Source organism: Impatiens glandulifera, chromosome 1 (assembly GCF_907164915.1).
Source record: "Impatiens glandulifera chromosome 1, dImpGla2.1, whole genome shotgun sequence".
Lineage (NCBI taxonomy): Eukaryota > Viridiplantae > Streptophyta > Magnoliopsida > Ericales > Balsaminaceae > Impatiens > Impatiens glandulifera.
The window spans coordinates 3,314,890-3,341,487 of NC_061862.1; the positions used below are offsets into that span (position 1 = coordinate 3,314,890).

General features: G+C 28.7%; 1 protein-coding gene across 1 annotated transcript; it reads left to right on the forward strand.

Moving 5' to 3' along the window:
- Positions 1 to 12,197: 12,197 nt before the first annotated feature.
- LOC124920697 (DEAD-box ATP-dependent RNA helicase 53, mitochondrial-like) lies at positions 12,198 to 15,478 on the forward strand. The gene is made up of 8 exons (XM_047461251.1): positions 12,198 to 12,710; positions 12,794 to 12,921; positions 13,066 to 13,474; positions 13,541 to 13,639; positions 13,713 to 13,937; positions 14,473 to 14,634; positions 14,807 to 15,217; positions 15,284 to 15,478. The coding sequence occupies exons 1-7, from the start codon at positions 12,285 to 12,287 to the stop codon at positions 15,200 to 15,202; spliced, it is 1,845 nt and encodes a 614-aa protein (XP_047317207.1). The 5' UTR covers positions 12,198 to 12,284; the 3' UTR covers positions 15,203 to 15,217; positions 15,284 to 15,478.
- The last annotated feature ends 11,120 nt before the right edge of the window (positions 15,479 to 26,598 follow it).

The following is a 26,598-nucleotide window of genomic DNA, read 5'->3' on the forward strand; positions in this document are numbered from 1 at the left end:
GGATTGCCGGGTCAAGAGCTGTGGTTAATTTGGATACTTGGGTCGGATTGTGGGTTGACCCGTTTTTAAATTTAAAACGGTTAAAAATAAAATTAAAAATGCTAGAGGTATGTTTTGAACTTGCAACCTAACAAAAACAAGTACAACTCTTTAACCAACTAGGCTACAAAGAATTTATATTTAAATTCAACACCAAATTTGATAAACGCGGGACGTTTTAATATTAATATAAGTTAAACATTTTAACTAACTAATCTATATATATATATAATGATGCTTAATTTTTAAAGTCTCCGGATTGCCGGGTCGAGAGCTGTGGTTAATTTGGATACTTGGGTCGGATTGTGGGTTGACCCGTTTTTAAATTTAAAACGGTTAAAAATAAAATTAAAAATGCTAGAGGTATGTTTCGAACTTGCAACCTAACAAAACAAGTACAACTCTTTAACCAACTAGGCTACAAAGAATTTATATTTTAAATTCAACACCAAATTTGATAAACGCGGGACGTTTTAATATTAATATAAGTTAAACTTTTTAACTAACTAATCTATATATATATAATGATGCTTAATTTTTAAAGTCTCCGGATTGCCGGGTCAAGAGCTGTGGTTAATTTGGATACTTGGGTCGGATTGTGGGTTGACCCGTTTTTAAATTTAAATCGGTTAAAAATAAAATTAAAAATGCTAGAGGTATGTTTTGAACTTGCAACCTAACAAAACAAGTACAACTCTTTAACCAACTAGGCTACAAAGAATTTATATTTTAAATTCAACACCAAATTTGATAAACGCGGGACGTTTTAATATTAATATAAGTTAAACTTTTTAACTAACTAATCTATATATATATAATGATGCTTAATTTTTAAAGTGTCCGGATTGCCGGGTCGAGAGCTGTGGTTAATTTGGATACTTGGGTCGGATTGTGGGTTGACCCGTTTTTAAATTTAAAACGGTTAAAAATAAAATTAAAAATGCTAGAGGTATGTTTCGAACTTGCAACCTAACAAAACAAGTACAAATCTCTCTATATATATAATGATGCTTAATTTTTAAAGTCTCCGGATTGCCGGGTCAAGAGCTGTGGTTAATTTGGATACTTGGGTCGGATTGTGGGTTGACCCGTTTTTAAATTTAAAACGGTTAAAAATAAAATTAAAAATGCTAGAGGTATGTTTTGAACTTGCAACCTAACAAAAACAAGTACAACTCTTTAACCAACTAGGCTACAAAGAATTTATATTTTAAATTCAACACCAAATTTGATAAACGCGGGACGTTTTAATATTAATATAAGTTAAACTTTTTAACTAACTAATCTATATATATATATAATGATGCTTAATTTTTAAAGTCTCCGGATTGCCGGGTCGAGAGCTGTGGTTAATTTGGATACTTGGGTCGGATTGTGGGTTGACCCGTTTTTAAATTTAAAACGGTTAAAAATAAAATTAAAAATGCTAGAGGTATGTTTCGAACTTGCAACCTAACAAAACAAGTACAACTCTTTAACCAACTAGGCTACAAAGAATTTATATTTTAAATTCAACACCAAATTTGATAAACGCGGGACGTTTTAATATTAATATAAGTTAAACTTTTAACTAACTAATCTATATATATATAATGATGCTTAATTTTTAAAGTCTCCGGATTGCCGGGTCAAGAGCTGTGGTTAATTTGGATACTTGGGTCGGATTGTGGGTTGACCCGTTTTTAAATTTAAATCGGTTAAAAATAAAATTAAAAATGCTAGAGGTATGTTTTGAACTTGCAACCTAACAAAACAAGTACAACTCTTTAACCAACTAGGCTACAAAGAATTTATATTTTAAATTCAACACCAAATTTGATAAACGCGGGACGTTTTAATATTAATATAAGTTAAACTTTTTAACTAACTAATCTATATATATATAATGATGCTTAATTTTAAAGTCTCCGGATTGCCGGGTCGAGAGCTGTGGTTAATTTGGATACTTGGGTCGGATTGTGGGTTGACCCGTTTTTAAATTTAAAACGGTTAAAAATAAAATTAAAAATGCTAGAGGTATGTTTCGAACTTGCAACCTAACAAAACAAGTACAAATCTCTATATATATATAATGATGCTTAATTTTTAAAGTCTCTGGATTGCCGGGTCAAGAGCTGTGGTTAATTTGGATACTTGGGTCGGATTGTGGGTTGACCCGTTTTTAAATTTAAAACGGTTAAAAATAAAATTAAAAATGCTAGAGGTATGTTTTGAACTTGCAACCTAACAAAACAAGTACAACTCTTTAACCAACTAGGCTACAAAGAATTTATATTTTAAATTCAACACCAAATTTGATAAACGCGGGACGTTTTAATATTAATATAAGTTAAACTTTTTAACTAACTAATCTATATATATATAATGATGCTTAATTTTTAAAGTCTCCGGATTGCCGGGTCGAGAGCTGTGGTTAATTTGGATACTTGGGTCGGATTGTGGGTTGACCCGTTTTTAAATTTAAAACGGTTAAAAATAAAATTAAAAATGCTAGAGGTATGTTTCGAACTTGCAACCTAACAAAACAAGTACAAATCTTTAACCAACTAGGCTACAAAGACTTTATATTTTAAATTCAACACCAAATTTGATAAACGCGGGACGTTTTAATATTAATATAAGTTCAACTTTTTAACTAACTAATATATAATGATGTTGAGTAAATGAATACTTGTGTCGGATTGTGGATTGACTCACCCATAAACTTAAAACGATTAAAAATAAAATAAAAAATGTTATCCGTAATTTTTTTCACGGTTTTTATATTATTACTCGTGCAAATGCACGGGCTAAATGCTAGTTAATATAATAACTGAAACTCTTATTATTTTTACAATAAATTAAATTACATAAACACAAATTAAACATTACAATAAATTAAACATTATTACATAAACACAAATTACTTCTCACAAACAAAAAAAAATACATCAAAACAAACCTTATTAAAATTATCATGAATTAAACATAAATAAATTAAAATATAAATAAATAAAATATGTAAACAAATTAAAATATAAATAAGTTATATAAATTAATTAAAAACAAACTAAAATGACTGAAATGAAAGTTTTGAAAATCTTTTGAGTATGTGAACAGTGTCCCTGCATATTTGGGTTTGGAGGAGAAAGATTTTGTAGGAAAACTTAAAATGCAGTTGAGTGACCTATAATGGAGTTATTTACTAGTGGGTCAGAGATTATCTTATATTATGAGAGAGAAAATAAGTAAGATAAATAAATTAGGAAAAAGAAATTACTTGAATTTTGTGAATGATTGCTAGTTGATATAATCAATATTTATTGCTAAATTCAATTAATAGATAATTATAATATGATAACTGAAATTTTTTTATTTTTACATATTTTCATTAATTATAATATGATAACTGAAATTTTTATTTTTAAATATTTTCATTAATTATAATATAATAACTGAAATTTTTTATTTTTACATATTTTTATATTTAATATTTAATGCTAAACTGAATTAATATAAATAAAATAATTTTATAATGAATATAATATAATAACTGAAACTCTTATTATTTTTACAATTTTTTATAATTAATATTAATGCTAAATTTAATTAATAAAAAATATTAATATATATATATATAGGAAAGAGAAATTACCTAAATTTTGTGAATGATTGTAGAGTTAGAAGCTACAAAAGGTGACCGAGTATGTTTTTGCAGCTGTCTGAAATGATCAAATTCCTGGAAAAAAATACAAATCAGTGAAAAACGGATTGTTGAAACATAACATAATGCAAATTCAATTATTGAAAGCATGATATTGATATAGAAATTGAGAAGATTATGAATAGAGATAGCACAGGACAAAAGGAGATCGACGAAATAAAATGTTCTGTATATGAAGATATCACTCTTCTCTCTTTAGTTGAACCTTGTTCATCTAAGATTATTTATAGGAATAAAATATTTGGATGGATTAATATATTTGTTTAATTGTAGTTATATACGGGTTGATATAATCAATATTTATTACTAAATTCAATTAATAGATAATTATAATATGATAATTGAAATTTTTTATTTTTACATATTTTCATTAATTATAATATGATAACTGAAATTTTTATTTTTACATATTTTCATTAATTATAATATAATAACTGAAATTTTTTATTTTTACATATTTTTATATTTAATATTTAATGCTAACCTGAATTAATATAAATAAAATAATTTTATAATGAATATAATATAATATTTGCAATTTTTTATAATTAATATTAATGCTAAATTTAATTAATAAAAATATTAATATATATATATATATATATATAAAAAAAAGAGTAACGGACATAAATAATTATGAAACTTAGTTAATAGAATTGATGAAAAAATATATATTTTATATTATTAGTGAGAAAATATATATATGGTAAAGAAAATAAAAAAATTAATTAATAAAGATAAATGAAGAGAGAGAAATATATATATTTAACACAAAAATGTCTATGATGTAGATCATTTTGGAAAGAGCGTGATGCACACCTCCTACATTTCAAAATTAAGTGTCATTAGATATATATATATAGATAATACAGTAATTAACTAATTAATGTCTTCAAAATCAGTATAGCAAACAAAAACATAACACAATGATGATTTAGAAACAGAAAAAGTTTATACTTATATTGCTGATAAAAAATATTTGATAATTTTATTTCAAGTATATATATATGGTAAGACTAAATTTATACCCACCTAATTTATAAATTTATATACACATCTAATTTATAAATTTTAAATAATTATTTTGATTATTTTTAAATAAATTAATTAAAATAATTAACCCTAAGCCAAAACTTAAATAAATAATTAAAGATAATTAAATCCTAATTAATTAAGGATAATGACCAAATAAATAAATAAAATAATTTGAGATAAATATTATACCCATTATATCTCGAATTAATTTTAGAAAAATAAAGAATATTAAAATAAATAATTTAAGATAAATATTATATCATTTTTATTCCAAATAAATTATTTATTTAACCCAAAATATAAAAACAAATTGAAAAAATAAATGACATATTTAATTTTAAAATATTTTGTGTATTTTAAAATTTTATAAATAAATCTAAAAGGATAAAGAAAAATCAATTTCAAATAAACCATTAAAGTTTTAAAATAAAAAAACTCATTTGATGATTCCGAAGGTAAGAGATCAACTCTCAAGCCCTCAATCCGAATTTTTAGAAATTCGCCATTAAAGCTCAAGCTTTCTAGATTTTTCGAAATTCTATATAAAACCTTAAAACGTGGATCTAGACTTCCCAAAAGCTTCCATAAGGTCGAATGAGTGTTCTCCAATTCTTAGTAAACTTTCAATCACCTTCTAATTCAATCTTTTAGTTTGAAATTAAAAATTTTATATTTAGTTTTCATAAGTTTGTATATTGTTTGTTTGTTTAATTTTTTGATTGGAAAACGATCTTAGGATCATTTACAAACTTTCTGTGAAAGCTAGAATCGATGAATCGATCTAAAACAAAAGAACCCAAATTTGAATTTGAAAAAAATTAAAAATCGAGTTTTCTATTCTTGAGCTAATCATCAAGAACAGCAGCCTAACAAAACAAGTACAACTCTTTAACCAACTAGGTTACAAAGACTTTATATATTAAATTCAAACACCAAATTTGATAAATGCGGGACGTTTTAATATTAATATAAGTTCAACTTTTTAACTAACTAATCTATATATATATAATGATGCTTAATTTTTAAAGTGTCCGGATTGCCGGGTCGAGAGCTGTGGTTAATTTGGATACTTGGGTCGGATTGTGGGTTTACCCGTTTTTAAATTTAAAACGGTTAATAATAAAATTAAAAATGCTAGAGGTATGTTTCGAACTTGCAACCTAACAAAACAAGTACAACTCTTTAACCAACTAGGCTACAAAGACTTTATATTTTAAATTCAACACCAAATTTGATAAACGCGGGACGTTTTAACATTAATATAAGTTCAACTTTTTAACTAACTAATCTATATATATATAATGATGCTTAATTTTTAAAGTGTCCGGATTGCCGGGTCGAGAGCTGTGGTTAATTTGGATACTTGGGTCGGATTGTGGGTTTACCCGTTTTTAAATTTAAAACGGTTAAAAATAAAATTAAAAATGCTAGAGGTATGTTTCGAACTTGCAACCTAACAAAACAAGTACAACTCTTTAACCAACTAGGTTACAAAGACTTTATATATTAAATTCAAACACCAAATTTGATAAATGCGGGACGTTTTAATATTAATATAAGTTCAACTTTTTAACTAACTAATCTATATATATATAATGATGCTTAATTTTTAAAGTGTCCGGATTGCCGGGTCGAGAGCTGTGGTTAATTTGGATACTTGGGTCGGATTGTGGGTTTACCCGTTTTTAAATTTAAAACGGTTAAAAATAAAATTAAAAATGCTAGAGGTATGTTTCGAACTTGCAACCTAACAAAACAAGTACAACTCTTTAACCAACTAGGGTACAAAGACTTTATATATTAAATTCAAACACCAAATTTGATAAATGCGGGACGTTTTAATATTAATATAAGTTCAACTTTTTAACTAACTAATATATAATGATGTTGAGTAAATGGATACTTGGGTCGGATTATGTGTTGACCCACCCATAAATTTAAAACGGTTAAAAATAAAATAAAAAATGTTATCTGTAATTTTTTTCACGATTTTTTATATTATTACTCGTGCGAATGCACGGGCTAAATGCTAGAATATAAAAACCCGTGAAAAAAATTACGGAAAACATTTTTTATTTTATTTTTAACCGTTTTAATTATTTATTTAACCCAAAATATAAAAACAAATTGAAAAAATAAATGACATATTTAATTTTAAAATATTTTGTGTATTTTAAAATTTTATAAATAAATCTAAAAGGATAAAGAAAAATCAATTTCAAATAAACCATTAAAGTTTTAAAATAAAAAAACTCATTTGATGATTCCGAAGGTAAGAGATCAACTCTCAAGCCCTCAATCCGAATTTTTAGAAATTCGCCATTAAAGCTCAAGCTTTCTAGATTTTTCGAAATTCTATATAAAACCTTAAAACGTGGATCTAGACTTCCCAAAAGCTTCCATAAGGTCGAATGAGTGTTCTCCAATTCTTAGTAAACTTTCAATCACCTTCTAATTCAATCTTTTAGTTTGAAATTAAAAATTTTATATTTAGTTTTCATAAGTTTGTATATTGTTTGTTTGTTTAATTTTTTGATTGGAAAACGATCTTAGGATCATTTACAAACTTTCTGTGAAAGCTAGAATCGATGAATCGATCTAAAACAAAAGAACCCAAATTTGAATTTGAAAAAAATTAAAAATCGAGTTTTCTATTCTTGAGCTAATCATCAAGAACAGCAGCCCAAAAAGCTTCTCATCATGTTTCTGATGATGTTGGACACATATTTAGATCATGTTTGATCAAAATCAAAACTTTCAAAATAAATGAAAATTATAAGCTTTTGAATTGATCCAAATAAACATCCAATGTTCTTGTTTTGGTACAAATTAATCATATGAAATATAATGAAGCTATTGGTCAGTTTCTTACACTTTATTAAACTCTAAAACTAAAAACCCAATTTTTGGTCTTTAAACTATTTTGAACAAATTGAACATCACCTAGTCGAATAATACTTTAGGATGATGTTTCTAATATTTTTGGGAACTTTGTAAAGGATCAGGGGGCATCAAAATTGTAAAATCTTCAATTTTGATGTTCTTGAGGACCGACATGTTCAACCAAGACCGAGAGGTCCGACCGAGGCTTTTCAGTATGAGGTCACGAGATGAATATCGGGTGGTGGTTAGTGGTTGGTTTGACGTTGGATAATAGGTATGTGATCAATTGGAATTGGTTGTCGAAATATGAGTAAAAGGGAGGTTGACTAAAATTGGTGGGTGGTTTACCGAGAGGATAAAAAATACATATGAAAAAATGTGAGTCACAAGATGAAGGTCAATTTAGGGATTTAGTGAGTGTGGAGAGGATAAATTATATGTTAATATTAAGTTTAAGATTAAACTTAATTTTTATAAATTAAAACTAGATTTGAATAATATTAATTTGATCTAAAGTATTTATAAATAAATAATATTTTATATATTCTTATAAATATAAATGCACGAAATTCATTCTAGTTTGTTTAATTTTGCTTAAACGAGTGTGAATTTTTAATTTAGTAATATGATTGAGAATTATTTTATAAAAAAAATGAATAAAATTCCAAAATAATCTATATGAATGCGTTTCGGATTGTAATGTTGACATAGAATAATAAAATCATAATAATAAACACTAAAATTTAACATACCAAATTCATAAAAATTAAAAATTAAAATTATAAGATAATTTTTCAAAAATTATAAACTCAAAAAAAAAATACTTAGAGAAAATAATGTATCAATTTATCCTAAAATAATTAAATTAAGTGTCAAAAATAAATTAAATAATTATTTAGGAAAAAATTTATATTAATTTATCTCAAAATAATTAAATTAAGAGAAATGATTGAGAATGAAAATTATCAATTCGTTGAACAATTTTTCTCTTTCTTCACTCTTTCCATACATTTCTTCTCTTTTCCTTTCTCAAATTCTCTGTCTATCATTTCTTTAAAATTAAAATTATTTTAAAAAAAATTTGTATTTATTTATACCAAAATAATTTAATTAAAAATTAAAAAAAATTAAATGATTATTTAAAAAATATATTATATTCATTTATCCAAAATAATTAAATTAGTATAAAATAAATAAAATAATTTTTTAAAGAAAATATTGTATCAATTTATTTCAAAATAATTAAATAAAGACTAAAAATAAATTAAATAATTATTTTAGATAAATGAATTTATATTCTTTAAATAATTTAAAATAATACTCTAAAATACACAAATAAAATAGGCAAAAGTAAATTTGATGGCTATTAAAATGGGCCAAAGATGTTTGACCCAAATCAAACCATGCCTAAAGCCACAGGACCAATAAGTCTGTGCCAGAGGTTAACGCCCGAACTAATGCTCATACTAACAACCTAGGCAAGGAACACCATGGCCTCAAAGAACGCTGGCGAAACTCCACGGACCGCGCCCAACGTGCGTTGGCGATTGATCTTCGTCTTCTTCCTCGCGACGTCGAAATAAGAACAACTAGCTTCCTTGAATCTTCATTATTTCCCATTTGTTCATAGTTTGTCCTACACGTCGAGAGGATAAAATTCGGCAGATAAAGTCATTAATGGTTTTGTCTGAGATCAAACCGACTTAAGTTGGAAGGATTCCCTAGCCAAGACGAAGAAGAGGAATAAAGTCTTCTATCATCAATCTACCTCTACTACAATCTGTCAATAAATTTTTTAATTTTTTAAAAAATATTGTAAGTTTCCTGTATGTTGTCAATCTCATTGTAAATGAGTGACCCGAGTTTTGGTTATCCCAGCCTAAAAAAATATGAATTTTTAAAATTTTAATTTTTTTTTTGTGAGATTATAACCCATGACCGATTTATCCTAAACCATTATATTATATTTTGTTACGCCTTATAAAATGTAAATAATATTTTATTTATTTTATTAAATGGGATGCCCTAGAGGGTGGGTTGCCCTAGTCCGTGGACTTATTTTAAGGCCGAGGTTATTTTAAGGCAATTGTAATTAATGTCATGAACAAAATTTGAACTTTTTACATTTTAGTTCATGTATTTTTAAATATTACATGATTACTTAATTTCATGATTTGAATTTGAATTTAGATTTGATTTTTAGATTGTTGGTAAGTTTTCGATTGAATTCACCTAAAATAGAAAAAAACTAATTTCAATTTTGATTTTTGAAAAAACATCGTGGTCATTCTTCAGTTTCAGCTCAAGAATGGTCATTTAAAAAGTTTTCTTAAGACATTTTAAATGATAAAATATTAGGAACATTTTCAAATCAATTATAAAGTGCTTAAGACATGTTTGCCTAAATTCAATATTTTCTGAAAAAAATTCAGATTTGAGTTTTAAAAACGATTAAAATGTGTAACTAGTTGTGTTTATAGGCTTGGTTTTAATATAATGAATCATAAGAAACTTTTGGTAATCTTATAATTCAAATTAAGGCTTAATTAAAAAAAAATATATTTTTGCAATTCCAAAAACACTATTTTTGTTGGAGAACCGTTGATGTCCTTCTCGAATGATGAAAGAACATGACCAATAAGTTCTAAATGGGAGACAAAGCTCCCCACGTCTATTTGTGTCTCGCCTAGTCCACTAGTGCGCGTCACGCCATTAGTTGACCAATACCAACTTGAACCTGGCCTAGACCGCGTCCAAATTGAAACAGCTCGCTCCCAAACTGTGCTCCTTCAGTCCACCTAACGCCCAGTACAGCCCGCTCTAGGCCCCCATTTGTTTTAATCATTTTGATTTTAAATTATTTTGATATTTAAAAGCTCTAAATTATTTTTTAAAAATCCAATAAAATTATAAAACACCTATAAATATTTTTAGAATATTTACAATTTTATTTTAAGAAAGGATTGTTCGAATTTATTTCTTAAATCTAATTTTTTTAATTGATATTTTATAGTAACATTTCCACTATTTTTTACATCAATTGCATATATAACCATTTATTTAATATTTTAAATTTTAAAATATAAAATCTTAATAAATGTCTAGAATTTGGAAAAATAATTTGATAAATAAAATGTGATACTTCAATTTTTTAAATAATTATTTTTGTGTGAAGTAAAAACCGTTTTTAACATACACGGAGGATATAACGTAAGTTTTTTTTTCTTGAGTGTCACCAAAATTGAATTCAAAACAATATTTGAAATTAAGATTATGCACGTAAACTATTTTCTTGATTTTAAAAATCAAGTGGTTTAAAAGTTAAAATGCTAAAATTTAAAATTCAATTTAATTCTTTTAAATTAATTTTATAATTATATACATCACTTTGATCCCTTGTCTATTTCTTGAGATTAATTGTTGATTATTTAAAAGGTTACTTAAAATTAAAAATAAATTTTAATTAATTATTAAAAAAATAAAATCTTGTCCACAATACCATTATACACAATAAAACCTATTTATCCAATTATCCACATTTCCTTCCAATCTCAAGTCTAAAATTAATGGTGATTGAGTCAAAGCTGCTCTCAATGTCTAACGCATTAGACATAATCAACGACTCCATTTCAGTTATGTGTGATAACAAATCCTCAAATTACTTGACCATTGGAATGGTAGAGGATTTCTAAACGTGGTTGAACACGACTCTTACGAATCAGGAGATCTGCTTCGATTCGTTGGAAAACTTGGAATACTTATATATAGATATTATGAATGAAAGAAATATTATGAATGAAAGAATGTGCACACGATATTTTGTATTTTGTTAAAAAAAAAAGGGTGTCGACTAAAAGGAAACTATGCTGGTAATAATTAATAGTTTATAAACAAATATGACGTCATTAACATATTTTGAGAACAATATTACATATTTCACTTTTGTAATTGATATTTATGAGGGATACATACTCTCTCACAAATAACTATCCTATAACTTTATTGAGACTAAGCAATGAAACATAGACGTTAAAATCTATGTTAATTTTAGGTATGAACGAAAATGAAACCTTTATGATCCATTAGATTGAAAGGAGAAAAGACGTGATTCACAATATGCTATGATGAGGTTTAGAAAGTGGTCACACCTACTTCGAGGATGTAATCGACCCTTTGAAAGTCGAGAAGTGGGTGATAGAATTGAAAAAAAGAGAAATTTTAGTTTACTTATTTTCTAACAAATTATACAAAATTTTGAACTAACTATTATTGAAAATTTGTAAGAAGAGTTGATCTTGTAATCAATGAGTGAGTGAATTGATAACAATTAATTTAAATAATCCAAACCGAACCAAAACTAAATGAAAATGGGAGTTCACGACTCGGTTGATTATTGTAATCAAACATATTACAGATGTTAATATTACACTAATTAATTTATATATTTCCTCAAAAAATCGTCTTACATTTTTTTTTCCCGTTAAAATGTTGAGCCTAGAAAATATCTTGGCTACTCTGTCCCTAACGACGTCAAAGTTTGAGACCAGGCTCCCATAAACCCTAACAAACTCTCTACTGTTTTCTCTCTCTTACCCGCGTCCCCGATTACTCTTCAAGAAACAAGATGACCAGTAGAAATCTTCTCCTTCTGAGGAGGACATCATCCCCATTCAAGCGATTGACCCTCGCTGCTTTAACCAATTCCATCGACTCGTCTTTCTCACATCACTCCTTTAGTGGAAGAAATGACACCGTCGGTCCTCGGAACTTCTTCTTTACTTCTGCTCTTTTCAAGTCGGCCTTGTTTAAAGCGGAGGCCCGGGGAATTCATACTGGACATGGGTTCAGGAATCCTCTGAATTTTAGGGCCGGAAATGTCCTGTCTCAGGCGGAATTTGCTGTTGCTGATCTTTCTTATGAGGACGGAGGTTCTGCCCGTGGACAAGGTAAAAACGAGGATGATGGACTTGAGATTTCGAAGCTTGGGATATCTGGGGAGATTGTTTCTGCTTTGGCTAAGAAGGGTATCACCAAACTCTTCCCTATTCAGGTATATATCTATGCACTTTTGCTACTAAACTCTTCCCCCCCTCATGTTGGGTAATCTAATTTTATTATTGTTGATGTTTATAGAAAGCAGTGTTAGAACCGGCTATGCAAGGTAGGGATATGATAGGTCGTGCTAGAACTGGAACAGGAAAGACCCTAGCTTTTGGAATACCCATCATTGACAAAATCATTCGACACAATGCTAAGCATGGGTATGCGAGCTACCTTATATGTTTCCAATATATTCTCATAATCAGGCAATTCTGTGTATAATTGCAATAGGACATCTGTGTTGATGATTATTCAGTAGCATACTTATATATATTCCTGATTCTATGTATAACCTGTATATACAGTCGCAAAAGGGATCCATTGGCGTTGATTTTGGCACCTACTAGAGAGCTTGCACGTCAAGTAGAAAAGGAATTCTACGAGTCTTCGAGTTTGGACTCCCTTTGTGTTTACGGAGGAGTGCCCATTTCACACCAAATGAGTCAGCTTGATCATGGTGTTGATGTTATTGTTGGTACACCGGGACGAGTCATTGATTTGATAAAGAGGGGAGCTTTGAATTTATCTAGAATTCAGTTTCTTGTTCTCGATGAGGCTGATCAGATGCTTAATGTGGGATTTGCTGAAGATGTGGAGACAATCTTGAGTAATTTGCCACAGAATCGTCAGAGCATGTTGTTCTCAGCAACAATGCCTTCTTGGATAAAGAAACTTGCTCAGAAGTATCTAAAGAATCCTCTCACAGTCGATCTGGTGAGTGTGATGGCTTTTTCACGTGTTTATGATATAAAATTGAGATACTAAAAAAGTGTATTACAGGTTGGAGAATCTGATCAGAAGTTGGCAGATGGAATTTCTCTTTTTTCAATTGCAGCGGAGGTTTATGAAAGGTCATCCATGCTTGGAAAACTGATAACGGTAAGATTTGGAGTATGTTACTGGCTTAATTTTATATTCTTCAATTATTTCATATATACTCTCGATTTATTAGGAACACGCAAAGGGAGGTAAATGCATAGTCTTCACTCAGACAAAACGTGATGCTGATCGATTGTCAAATTCAATGCAAAGAGGTTTCAAATGTGAAGCCTTACATGGGGATATTTCTCAAAATCAAAGGGAAAGAACTCTTGCAGGCTTCCGAGATGGTCGTTTTAACATTTTGGTGGCCACCGATGTTGCTGCTCGCGGACTTGATGTGCCAAACGTTGATCTGGTAAATTTAATTTATCATTATGGTATTACAATGCTAGAGTTGCGTCTTTTTATAAAATTCCAATTATTCAGTTATTTGAAAGGGTTTTTATTTTGTGTACATTAGTTCAGGCATGGGTTTCCATAAGATTACTAGTACTTAACGCTATATCTTCATATATTTGAGCCTGTTTGGAAGCTGATATTTTGTCACAATGTTGGGAAAATTGTCAAAGTGTTTATTGTTTACTTTTCGGATCATCATAATGCTGTGATTTTTAGCTTCATCCCGTATAAAAAAATATTTTTTGGATCATTAATAAATTATAGTGTAAATTTTACTTTATTTGGTTGGCATAAAGATTATTTTCTGGAATATATAGTGTTACTTTCGACAAACATAGCAAATGAAGATTTTTCTGGATCATGATCCAATCATACAATCTGATAACAAAAAGGTCATTATTGGGTCTTTTTGTTTGTTATCTTTATCTTTGGCAGTCGTATATGCACTCTCTTGCATGCTTTAAGCTTCTTTTTTGTGGTGAATTGACCAGATTATCCATTATGAACTTCCAACAACTTCAGAAGTTTTTGTCCATCGATCGGGCAGGACAGGACGTGCTGGGAAGACAGGAAGTGCAATCCTCATTCACTCTCCGAACCAACAAAGGGATGTCAAGACGATTGAGAGGGACGTAGGATGCAAATTTAAGGAGGTAATGTTTTTCCTTAAAAAACTTCATTTTCTCTCTACTTCTTAACAACTTTGAGTTCTGATCAATTTCCCCATTCATTGTTGAGATTAAGAATATTGACAATCAGAATTTCAACCAAAAGCTTGTTTTTTTCTTTTGATTCTAATTGTGTTTTTTTTGCTTATGACATTAGCTTCCCAGGATTGCCGTTGAAGGTGGATCTGATGATATGTATGACGATGGACCAAGCCGACGAAGTAGTTTTGGACGATATGGTGATTCAGGGTCTGGGCGTAGCAGTAGTGGTGGTCGGTTTGGAGGTGGTTCTTCTAGGTCTGGGCAGTTTGGTGGTGGTCAATCATCTTTCGGTTCAAGATTTGGTGAATCAAAGTCATCATCACGTTCTAGCAGTTTTGGTGATTTTGGTTCTGGGCGTTCAACATCAGGTAGTGGCCGGTCTAGTGGATTTGGAGATTTCCAATCATCAAATAGCAGCAGTGGTGGCTCTAGGTCTAGCCGATTTGGGGATTTTGGGGACGATTTGTTTGGAGGTGGTGGTGATAAGAGAAGTGGAAGAAAATCATTCTAAACAATATTTGGAAGGGTGAGAACCAAACTATAGTCTACTGTGTATGTGATCACGATCAAATAATAAATCTTGTTTTTGCAGTTTGGAAGAGGAACAAAGTGATTGGCTTTGAATTTGGAGATTGTGTTCTACTAAAGGAAGGGTTCATTTTGATGTTTTTGCTGTGTTAGTTGTAAGGCGGTGAAATGATAGTCATATCGAACAATTAGTTTTAGTGTAAGCATATAATAATCCTTTGGATGGATGATATGTGTAATAATTCGCATTTACCTATTATATCAAACAACTCAATATGTAATATCAATCTAATAGGCTGTGTTCATATAGGTGTTTGGTCGAAAATAGTCGGTACAAGGTGGTGTGCCTAGATTGTGACTTTTCAAAAAAGAAATAACACAACAAAAAGAAGATTTATTTTCCGTTTATCTTTTTCTATTAACATTGTATGTATAAATATGACATATAGGACCCATTTTATCATTTGATAGAACGTTGTCTATAGTAATGAAGTAATAATTTAACTTTTGTTAGCTCATTGATGGATGCTTTTACAGTTTTACCGGGTCTTCCAAACTTATTAGTTGCAGATGTGCAGGGGTTGATTTCAAAATAGTTTGATAGTGTTACACATTACCTACAACATGCAAACATTAAAGGGCAAGTATACATATTTGTTTTATATTTAATTAAGTTGTGCGCTAACTATATATAAACTTTACTTTATGAAGAAATATAGCCTTAAATATAAATGAGTAAGATTCTCACTATATAGCTTTAACAAAAAGAAAAAGGAGAAAATAGACCAAATACTTTATTCAACTTGCACAAAAGGTTAAACTAGTCACTTAAATATTATTGATTGACTTAAACAAATTGTTGAAAAATAGATACAAATATAAGACTAAACAAGATAAAGCATTATAATAACACAAAATCGCGAATAAATGTAACTTTCCACTATGTTGACAAAAGAAGATTTCAAGAAAGAAAGAGGGAATAATGATAAAATAGAACTAAAACCCTATATTTATAATTCAAATAAGTGGATATGGGCTCAAATATCAAGCAATTACGATTTCTTTTATTACATCGCGAACATAAGTCTAAACTCCGGTCAAAATTTATTTGAGTCACTATAATTTAATAATCTTCATCTTGATATGAATTTAGTATGTCCAAATAAAAATTGATTTTCAAAATATAGACAACAACACAAAAGTCTCCACCTCTTCCAAAAGCCTCAATGAGTTTACTTAACAACCAAGATCAACTAACTTCGAGCAATGCTCAAACTTAGCAATGAGTAGTATATTCATCATTATATCAACGTGATTTTCAACATTACTAATTTTGTTCATATCAATATCACTATTGTAAGGGTACCCCCGGTCTATGTCCCGTTCCATAGCTTAACACGTGCCAATATGGAAGGACTACTGCAAAGAAACACGAGATTCGATGTGTTTCAACCTTGGTTTGCGTGCCAGACATCTTTTAAAATGAAAATTTTATTTTTTAAAAGATTTTGAAAATACCTGGAGCGGTAAAAAATTAATTATGTAAAAATAATTTATCCTATGATCAAATTTTAATAATCTAGGAGGCTAAATAACAATTTAACATGTACCCGATTTAAATTAGTTAAACATATTCAATTTAAAGGTTATTTATTTGAAAATCAGAGTCGCCGATAGATTTTATGAAAATCAATAAAATAATACGTGTACAAACGTATTTATACTAGAGTTTCTGAAAAAGGTGGTTCATTGTCTGTTTACGCTCGGAAAAGGACTTTCGCGCTATGTCCTTTATGCCCGCCTAAGGACGGTTTTCAAAATCTTCTAAAATAAAAAAAAGTTTGGCTTCTATAAAACTAATTAATTATAACATTCTTTATCTGTAATTAGTAGTATAGGGGTCCTAAATGATGATAAGTTTTAAATAATTGTACAAAATTATTTAAAAGAGGTGTGTACCTGTTGCGTCGATGTTTAAATTTAATAAAACCTGAAAATACTAGAAAAATGTATTAGAGAGTATATCAAATCAGGCTTTAGCAAGAACATTTGCTTTGGGAAACATCCCATAAATTTTTTAGAATTATTTTCTGACCTCGAAAATACCATTTTTAGAAAATGGGGTTTGGTTCCAAAAATAGTTTTGCATTTTTGAAAGTTGGAACCAAACTGGCCTAAGGATTCAAGTTCTAGGCTTGAGTCCAATTTTATCAATTTGGGCTCATTATAGTTTGGGAGGTTCGGTCCTGAGTGATTGAAGGTTCGAACTTAGGTCTAAGGCTAAGGTTAGGTGTACTGGTCCTAGGCTAAGTGGGAGCTCGGTCCTAGGCGAGGGCTAGGGTGTGGTTTTGTTGGTCCTAGGCTTGAGTAGGTCTAGGTTTAATCATTGGTCCTATGCTAAGCTAGGGTTTGGTTGCATCGTTCCTAGGCTTAAGTGGGGCTAGGTCCTAATCATCGGTCCTAGGCTAGGCAAGGGTTCGGATGCGTCGGTCCTGAGTTATGAGTCAAGGTTAGGTTTCACCGGTCCTAGGTTAAGTGTCTAGGTTAGTTTCACCGATTCTAGGTCAATTCTGCCAGTCCTAACTCCACGGTCTTGGGTGAATTCTACCGGTCCCAACTCCACGGTCTTGGGTGAATTCCGTCGGTCATAGCTCCACGGTCCTGGGTGAATTCCGTTGGTCCTAGCTCCACGGTCTTGGGTGAATTTTTTCGGTCCTAGTTTCCTCGGTCCTAGGCTAAAATCTTAGAATCGAGTGTCCTTATTTTGGTCCAAATTTCAGAAGCTTATAACTTATGATTGGGATGATGAAATCACAATCTGTAAGCTACAGTAGGTTCATATGATCATGAAAACAAAAGCCCTAACATAAATCACGATTTTGAAATCCCTACAATGATAAATTTCAAATAGTCATTTCTAGGTCAAATTTTAGAATCTTTTAAATTAGACCATTTCAATGTCTGATTTTTTTTCCATTAGCTTTGAAATGATAAATAAAGTTAATCTAAACCAAAACAAGAACATTATAACATCATTCAAGCAGTTTTTGAAGATTGAATCAAAATCCAATTTTTTTAAAACAAGATTTGATCAAACATGATCAAATTGATGAAATAGTCACTTGGGATTCATCCCAACATGTTAACAAACATATATTACAACTAATTGAATCAACAAATTCAAATTAGAAGTAAGAACACAAAATTTTAAAAATCCTATGTTTGAACTTTATTTTCAAAATTTCAATTTGATCAATCATGATGAAAACATGATTACAGTTATTTGGAAATCATCTAAACATGTATAGCAACTATATGGATCAAAAAAGTCCAAATTTAAACCGAGAATACAAACATTTAAAAAAAGCAGTTTTCAAACCAAAATTTTCAATATTTTGTTTCAAGTTGAATTGATTGATTCTCTTTAGCTAGAAAACTCATACATGATTCATATAATGATTCTCAACAAAGAAATTACACAATCTAGCCTAAATACATGACCAAATTGATCAAACAAGAAAATTTGAAAAAATTCAAAATTTTAGATCACAAATCATGATACAAACAATATGAATGCATACCGTTAGTAAGAAAATACTCCTAAGGTGTGTTAGCAGTTATTCAAGAGCCTGGATTGAAGCTTGGATTGTCGGAACGATTTTTGAAAAAAACCACTTCGCCGGAATCTTCAAGGTTTGATTTCACGCGATGAAATCCGATGATTAAGGGGTGATTGTTTGATGATTTGGTCTAAAGACCGTGGGGGACTATTTATAGGGTAGATAGGTCGATTGAGGAGGGATAATTTGTGTCAATTTTACCCTCCGACGATCTTATCTTCAACCTTATCTCTGGCAGAAGGCTGCCTTATCTAAGGTAGGATAAGGCTTCTAGATAGAGGGCTATCGTAGGTGTTGACGAGGGGGTCACGTGACCAAAAAATTCAAGAGATTTGATCGCCTACGGAGGAAGCTAAAGCTTCTGGAAGGTTGCACGTCGGCGATGTCGCGATTCTAGCGAAGAAGACGAAGGAAACGACGTTGTTTCAGGTAACGGGACGCCGAGTTCCGTCTGGTTCCGTCAGCGGTCAGCATGTTTGACTAACGGGGTTAGTCTGTCCCGTTAGTTGATTTAGTGCGTACGCGCACGCGTGGCTCCGCTACATCTGGCTGCGTGGAAGCATCTGGGCTATTGGATGAGATCTAGGCGCTCATCTGATGGTCCAAAATCGTACTGTAGAGATTACACATAATTTCAGCTACATAGGATTATACAATTATATTTTTATTTAAAATGTTATTAAAAACGGTTTTTTAATCCCTTTTAAATCCATTTTTTACCAAAAATATTTCGGAAATCATAATAACAATTATGATCATATTTTATTTTTATTGGTATTTTTGGGAATTTTGTGGTATTTTATTTAATTGCCTTAAGTCATAAATTAAAAATAATTTATGATTAAATCACAATTAAATATTTGTAACCCTTTCTTTGGTCTAATTTTGGTAAAATGTATATAATATTTTATCCTCAAATTATTTTTGGAAGAAAATTTCATTAATTAAGGTTTAATTATCACAATAATTAATCATTAATTAGGTTTTAATTCCTTCTTTAAGTTATTTTGGATATAAAAATTTAAAATACTATTTTAATATTATTAAACATAATAATATTATTTTGAAAATAGGGTAAGTCAAATTTTCATGCTTACAACCATGAATAATAACATCACGTACAAAATGATATCATACATCAATTTGCTTAGTTCTTTAATAAAATAAATGATGTTTCGTCAGAAAAATAGCATTTTGACTATCACAAAAGACTATCGTCATTTGTAAATATTTCTTGAGTTTCCCGAATAGACCTTTCAACCAAATAACTTCTTTACAAACTTTTGTAATTGTCATGTATTTTGACTCAGTAGTAGACAATACGACTGTACAGTCTTTACTCTATAGAGTAGCTTTCCAACTAATTGCACAACTTCCAATACAAAAACAAAACATGTAAACGATCTTCTTTTGTCAAGATCGCTAGCATAATTAGAGTCGACATAACCGACAACTTCATCTCTAGTTCTCCCAAATTGTAGTGAATATCCGTTGAACCTCTTAAATAACGTAAGATCCACCGAACTACACTTAAATACTCTTTACCTGGATTTGTTAGTTATTTGCTAACTATTTTTACTGAATATGTTAAATTTAATCGAGTACAATTGCATTTACCATTGCATATATAAGTGAATCAATTGCAATGAAATATAAAATTAATAACATATACTCGATGTCCTCATCAAACTGAGGTGACATAATAGAAGAGTTTAAAATGAGTTGTTTAATGGAAAACTCACCGGACTAGCATCAAGCATGTTGAAACAATAATGGTTTTTCTCAATATACCAATTAGAACTTATGTCACATTTTATAACTGTTATATCTTTGAAAATCTCCATTTCAAATAATTTTTAATCAAGTTGCGCATATATACTTTCTTTATCTAATTCTGATAATTAATCGCTATCAACATATCATCAATATATAAGAGGAGATAAACAAAGTGATTGTCTTTGAATATGGAGGTCATGCTCTACACCAAGGAAGGAAGGGTACAATTTGATGATTTTGTTGTGTTAGTTGTAAGGTGATGAAATGATAGTCATATCAAATTATTAGTTTAAGTGTAAGCATATATATAATTATTCACATTTACCTATTACATCAAACAACTCAATATATAATATCACTCTAATATGTTGTGTTCATAAGTGTTTGATCGAAAATAGTTGGTCTCTTCTCCGGTGAGATTGAAGATACATATCTCTAATATGTTGTGTTGATAAGTGTTTGGTGAAAAATAGTTGGCCTCTTTTCCGGTGAGATTGAAGATACATTTCTCTCTAATATGTTGTGTTCATATGTGTTTGGTCGAAATAGTTGGTCTCTTTTCCGGTGAGATTGAAGGTGGTGCGCCTAAATTTTGACTTTTCAATCTTTTAAACACAAACCGAACAAAAAGAATATTTAATTTTCGTTTATCTTTTTCTATTAATTTTGTATATATAAATATGAGATATAGGGAGTGATCGTAATGGGGCGGCTCAATGAGGAAAAACATTACCATATCCCCGCCCCAAATCTACCAACCCGACCCGGTCCCTAATGGAGATTTTAAATATAAATCATTCCCACGGTCCACCGAAAATCGAATAGTTTAAACTTAAAATATAAATAATAAATAAAATAATTTATGTATTTCTAGTTATAAATTATCAAAATATCAAATACCAAACAAAACATTCATTAACAATAATTTTAAAATATTAAATACCCAAACAAATAAACATCCAATAACAATAATTTTTCAAAGATAACATAAACTATAAACTTATAATGGATTATATATCCCTTCTCCAACTTCAATGGATAATATCACAACATTAATAAAAAAAACGTATGTGTCACGAGAAGATTGAATCGAAAACTCACTTACTTTTGCATTGTCGATGGATGACTAGTATCTGGAGTTTTTTTGTGGAATATCACTGAGATTCATTGGGTGATGCTGAGTCTTTGCAGTTGTTGAGAAATTTGGATTGATTCAGCTAATATGTCAAGCTTACATAATTGGGTTACTATTCCAATTATTTTTTGGTGGACTATCTGGTTTGAGAAAAATCGCCGAACTTTCATTGACTGTAGTCGTCCGATGCGTATCATTCATAATGTTATTATTATGATTATTTTTTAGATTCATTCCGGAACGCCGATAGAGTTCATAAGAGAGCTAATCGTTCTTCTCGAAGACTTACGAGTTCGATAACCTATTGAGTAACATTTTTTATTTTTTAGTTTCCATTTTTTATTTATTTATTCTTAATGTCATGTTTTTGTCGTTATGCTAAAACGATTTTCATTATTTTTAATATACATGACCTTTTTTAGTTTTGTTCGAACATTTCCAACACATTAAAAAAAATACCTAATACCATTTTCAATTCACATTAGATCCTACCTTCATAAAAAAAAATTATTAATAAATAACAAGATAAAAAAGTTTTCTTGATTAATAACATCATAAATCATAACCATTATAAAAAAAATCATAACATCTTTCTTCATCCTCCACCTCAAAATCTTCATCATCAACATCTAATGATGATATGAAAATAATATATTAAATTTATAAATATAAAGACAAATCAATACATATTTAAAATTTACTTGAAATAAAATATTCAATTTACCTATATTTTGGAAGTCGCATCACCGATAGCGAGTACACATAAGAGCTTCAGGTATATTTAGATTTAATCTACTCCGATGAAAACTTAACACCCTACCAGAAGCACTAATAGTAGATTCGGACATTACAGTGTAAACTAGAATTATTAAATATCTTTAGAAATCATTTGAAGAAGTGGATACTTGCAAGCATCTTCTACCATATCAATTTATCAAAATATTCACCACAATTTATAATATCTTCTTTATTCAATTCACTCTTCGCATGTACAATATTTAATCTCACATTTTCATAAGTTTTTAAAGATCACTGTTGTCAGTGTTAGAATTTGTTGAATTCGAACAAGAACTACCTCACCACATTGTTTATCAAATTCAGATTTGTGATGATATTCTTTCAACCAGTTGTAACATAATTGACGAACATCTTCTTTGATAAAAAAATATCTTCATATATTTCGGAAAATAACTCTAGCAAATCCAATTTATATCTTGGGTCTATAACAATTGTCACTCCAATAAGCTATGCATATCATTTTAATACTTTTTGAAATTCACAATATTAACGTGCCATTTGACTAATAACTCAATTAGAAGAATTAATATATATACATCACATATTTTTGGAAAAAACATGTTAGCTGTTGTATATTTTGTGTAAGAGAATAATTTAGTCACAACTATAAAATGACTTCAAGTTTTTACAAATTTTATCGACAAATTCTCATTTTCATTCACCCAGCTCTAACGAACACAACCTTGTACACTAAGGCTATTTTAAGCATTTAAAATGTTGAATTCCATCTATAAGACATTATCTAGTAATTTTCTCAAAAAATTTCATTTTTCTAGGAGTTGCAGTCTAATAAGAATGAAATTTAAAATCGCACGACGGTAACCTGAACCGATTATTAAGATTCATTTTATTATTTGTTGGAATGTTGTCTATATTTGTTAAGAGATATTTAATTTTGAAGTATTATTTGGGTTCAATAAAATAATGAAAGTAATAATTTAACTTATGGTAGCTCATTGATAGATGCTTTTACCGGTTTTCCAAACTTATTAAATGCAGTTTTGCATTATTTAAAAACATTGATATATAAAAGGGTTGATTTCAAAATAGTTTGATAGTGCTACACATTACCTAAAACATGCAAACATTAAAGGGAAAGTATACATATTTTTTATTATTAATTAAGTTGTGCGCTATATAAACTCTACTTTATGAAGAAATATAGCCGTAAATATAAATGAGTAAAATTCTCATTATAGCTTTAATAAAAAGAAAAAGAAAAAGAAGACCAAATACTTCATTCAACTAGCTCAAAAGGCCAAATAACTCCCCTAAATATTATTGATTGATTTAAACAAATTCATATAAAACTCGACCTTGTTTGATAGAGATTTTTATTCAAAACTCAACATTTTTTTTATCATTTATTTAATATTTTCCTTCTCATGGACTGTTCATTAAATTTAAAAAAAATTAATTTTTAAATATTAAAAGAGAACAATCTCAATACACTTATAGAAATTAAAGAGTCAATGACCATCCATTATTATTGTAATTTAATTACTTGAATCATAGTGTATAAAATTAACTAGAATGTACTATATCAGAAAATCTTATCTTAATACGATTAATAGTGCATCATTTTCACTCTCCATTCTCTAATATCTCTTTCAATTTTGTATTAGAGCTCTTCTTTACAATCCTTTAAAATGGCTGAAACCAACCAATGTCATTCATTTTCTTCATTCCTACCCTCTGTCTCTAAAATTAAATCAACACAATTTTGTTATATGGAAATCGCGATTTTATCAGAGTTGGTCATGGGTTAAGCCCTACAATCCCATGGGCTACGACAACTCATTTAATAAAAAGAGAAATGATAAACTCAACGAAAGTAAGACCACGAATTCGACGTAGCATGTCACGTTGCCCCACGTCCCGAAATATGACATTCCGGGTTCCGAAAATAAATTATTATTTTTTCCGAAATGTGACATTTCGGGACACTTAAAGACTTTTCGGGACCCAAAATGTTACTTTTTGGGACATTTTTGAACTCGAAATGTAACATTTTTTATTTTTCTCTCTCCTACCCACATGGCATGCCGCGTTGAATTCCTAGACTTACTTTCTCTAGAAATTCGTTGAATTTATTATTTTTCTAATAAAAATAAAATATTTAATTAAATTTATTTGTTTCTTTTTATATAAAATATTTTAGTATAATAATATATGATGAAAATTAAAAAGTTTTATTTGGTCATAAATTTAAATCTCACTCATAATAATTTTTTAAAATAGAACTAGGCTGTCCAAAACTCCCTAATTCTAATAGAAACGACGGTGAATTCAAACAATTTTTTTATTCAAAATTCAGATAAAACCCATAAAAAGGTCAAATAAGTTTTTTAATTGACTCTTCTCTAGTATAGCGACAATAAGAGGTAAATATTAACCATAAGTTCCTAGGTTCGAGCCGTTAGACGACAAATTATGCGCCTAGTTAAATGGTTAAGTGTGTTTCGAGTTACATATTTAATATGTTTTTCCATTTTTATGCGTCTGGTTAAATGTGTTTTGGGCTACATATTTAATCTGTTGTCCCATTATCCTTTTTTCTAACCCGTCATATGACAAATTCTGCGTTTGGTTAATTAATTAAGTATGTTTACAGACTATATACTTAATTCGTTATCCTATTTTCATTAAAAAAAACTCAAACCGGTTAGGATTATGATGTAGAAGTTATATTAATTCTTCCAAGCATAAATCCAGATCACAATTATTTTTATTAAATCAGATAAAAAGGTACATAATCTATTTTGAGAGGATCGCAATTATTTTTACTAAAGCAGATAAAAAAGTTTATATAATCTATTTTGAGAGGTTAGTTGTATAGATGCAGTGTCTAAACCATTAATTAATTGACACTTGTGAATTGACACTTATGAATGTTTGAATTCAGTACTTTTACAAATTAACCATGATTGAGATGATATTTTATAATTGTATTTTTAATATTAACATTTATTAGTCACGAATAAAAACAGAATTTAAGGAGCAAAATGTGCATTAATTTGTTATATATATATATATATATATATCTTTTTTTATGAGAAATAATATAATAATTATTAATTATATATATCAAATAATATTATCATATAATTTATTGATAATTAACGAGATGAGAATTTAATTAAAGAAAATATGTATTAATTTATTAATATATTTTTTTTATAAAAAATAACATAATAATTTTAAATTATTATTAGTTATGTATAAATATCAAAATAAAATTATCGACACAAGAAAGATTGATTGGTTATTAACCAAATCAGAATATTTAGAAGATGAAATTAGGCAGTAATTTATAATTTATAATTTATATTATATATATATATATATATATTTATATTTATGAGAAACATCACAGTAATTTTAAATTATTATTAATTAAATATATATCACATGAATTATTTTAAAATTTATTGATTATTAATACAAAAAAAAAATTTAAAGAAATAAATTATGCATTAATTTATTATATATACATACATATATATATATATATTTATGAAAAATAACATAATAATTTAGAATATTATTAGTTAAATATATACATTAATAATAAAGTAATATATATCAAAATAATTATATTATTTCTCATAATTATATATAATAAATTAATACATTTTTTTTTAATTTTGATTTTATTCATGATTAATAAATCTTAAAATTAAAAAATACTTTCTGAACTATAGTTTTGGTTTGACTTAACATAGATTAATTGTTTAGATGAGTTAGATGAAGTATTTATGTGTAATGGGTTATGATAATTTTTTAAGTTAAAAAAAGAAAGTCAATATATATATATATATATATATATATATATATATATTGTTGTAAAATAGTTAATTATATGTTAGTGCAGTGCACGTGATACATAAAGTCAATAAATAATATATTATAGATTGGTAGATAGTTAGAAATAAGTCATGTTTTAACCTAACTTTGTAACAGCCCTATATATAATTGTACAAACCAGGAAATATATTTATCTATCTATAATCTATATTCAATAATAATTTAAGATTATTTATTCCAAAT

Excerpts from the sequence above, each read along its gene's own strand:
- LOC124920697 (XM_047461251.1), top strand. The coding sequence starts at position 12,285 with ATGACCAGTAGAAATCTTCTCCTTCTGAGGAGGACATCATCCCCATTC. Across the intron at positions 12,922-13,065 it reads CGACACAATGCTAAGCATGG|TCGCAAAAGGGATCCATTGG; the intron begins GTATGCGAGCTA and ends CTGTATATACAG. Across the intron at positions 13,938-14,472 it reads ATGTGCCAAACGTTGATCTG|ATTATCCATTATGAACTTCC; the intron begins GTAAATTTAATT and ends TGAATTGACCAG.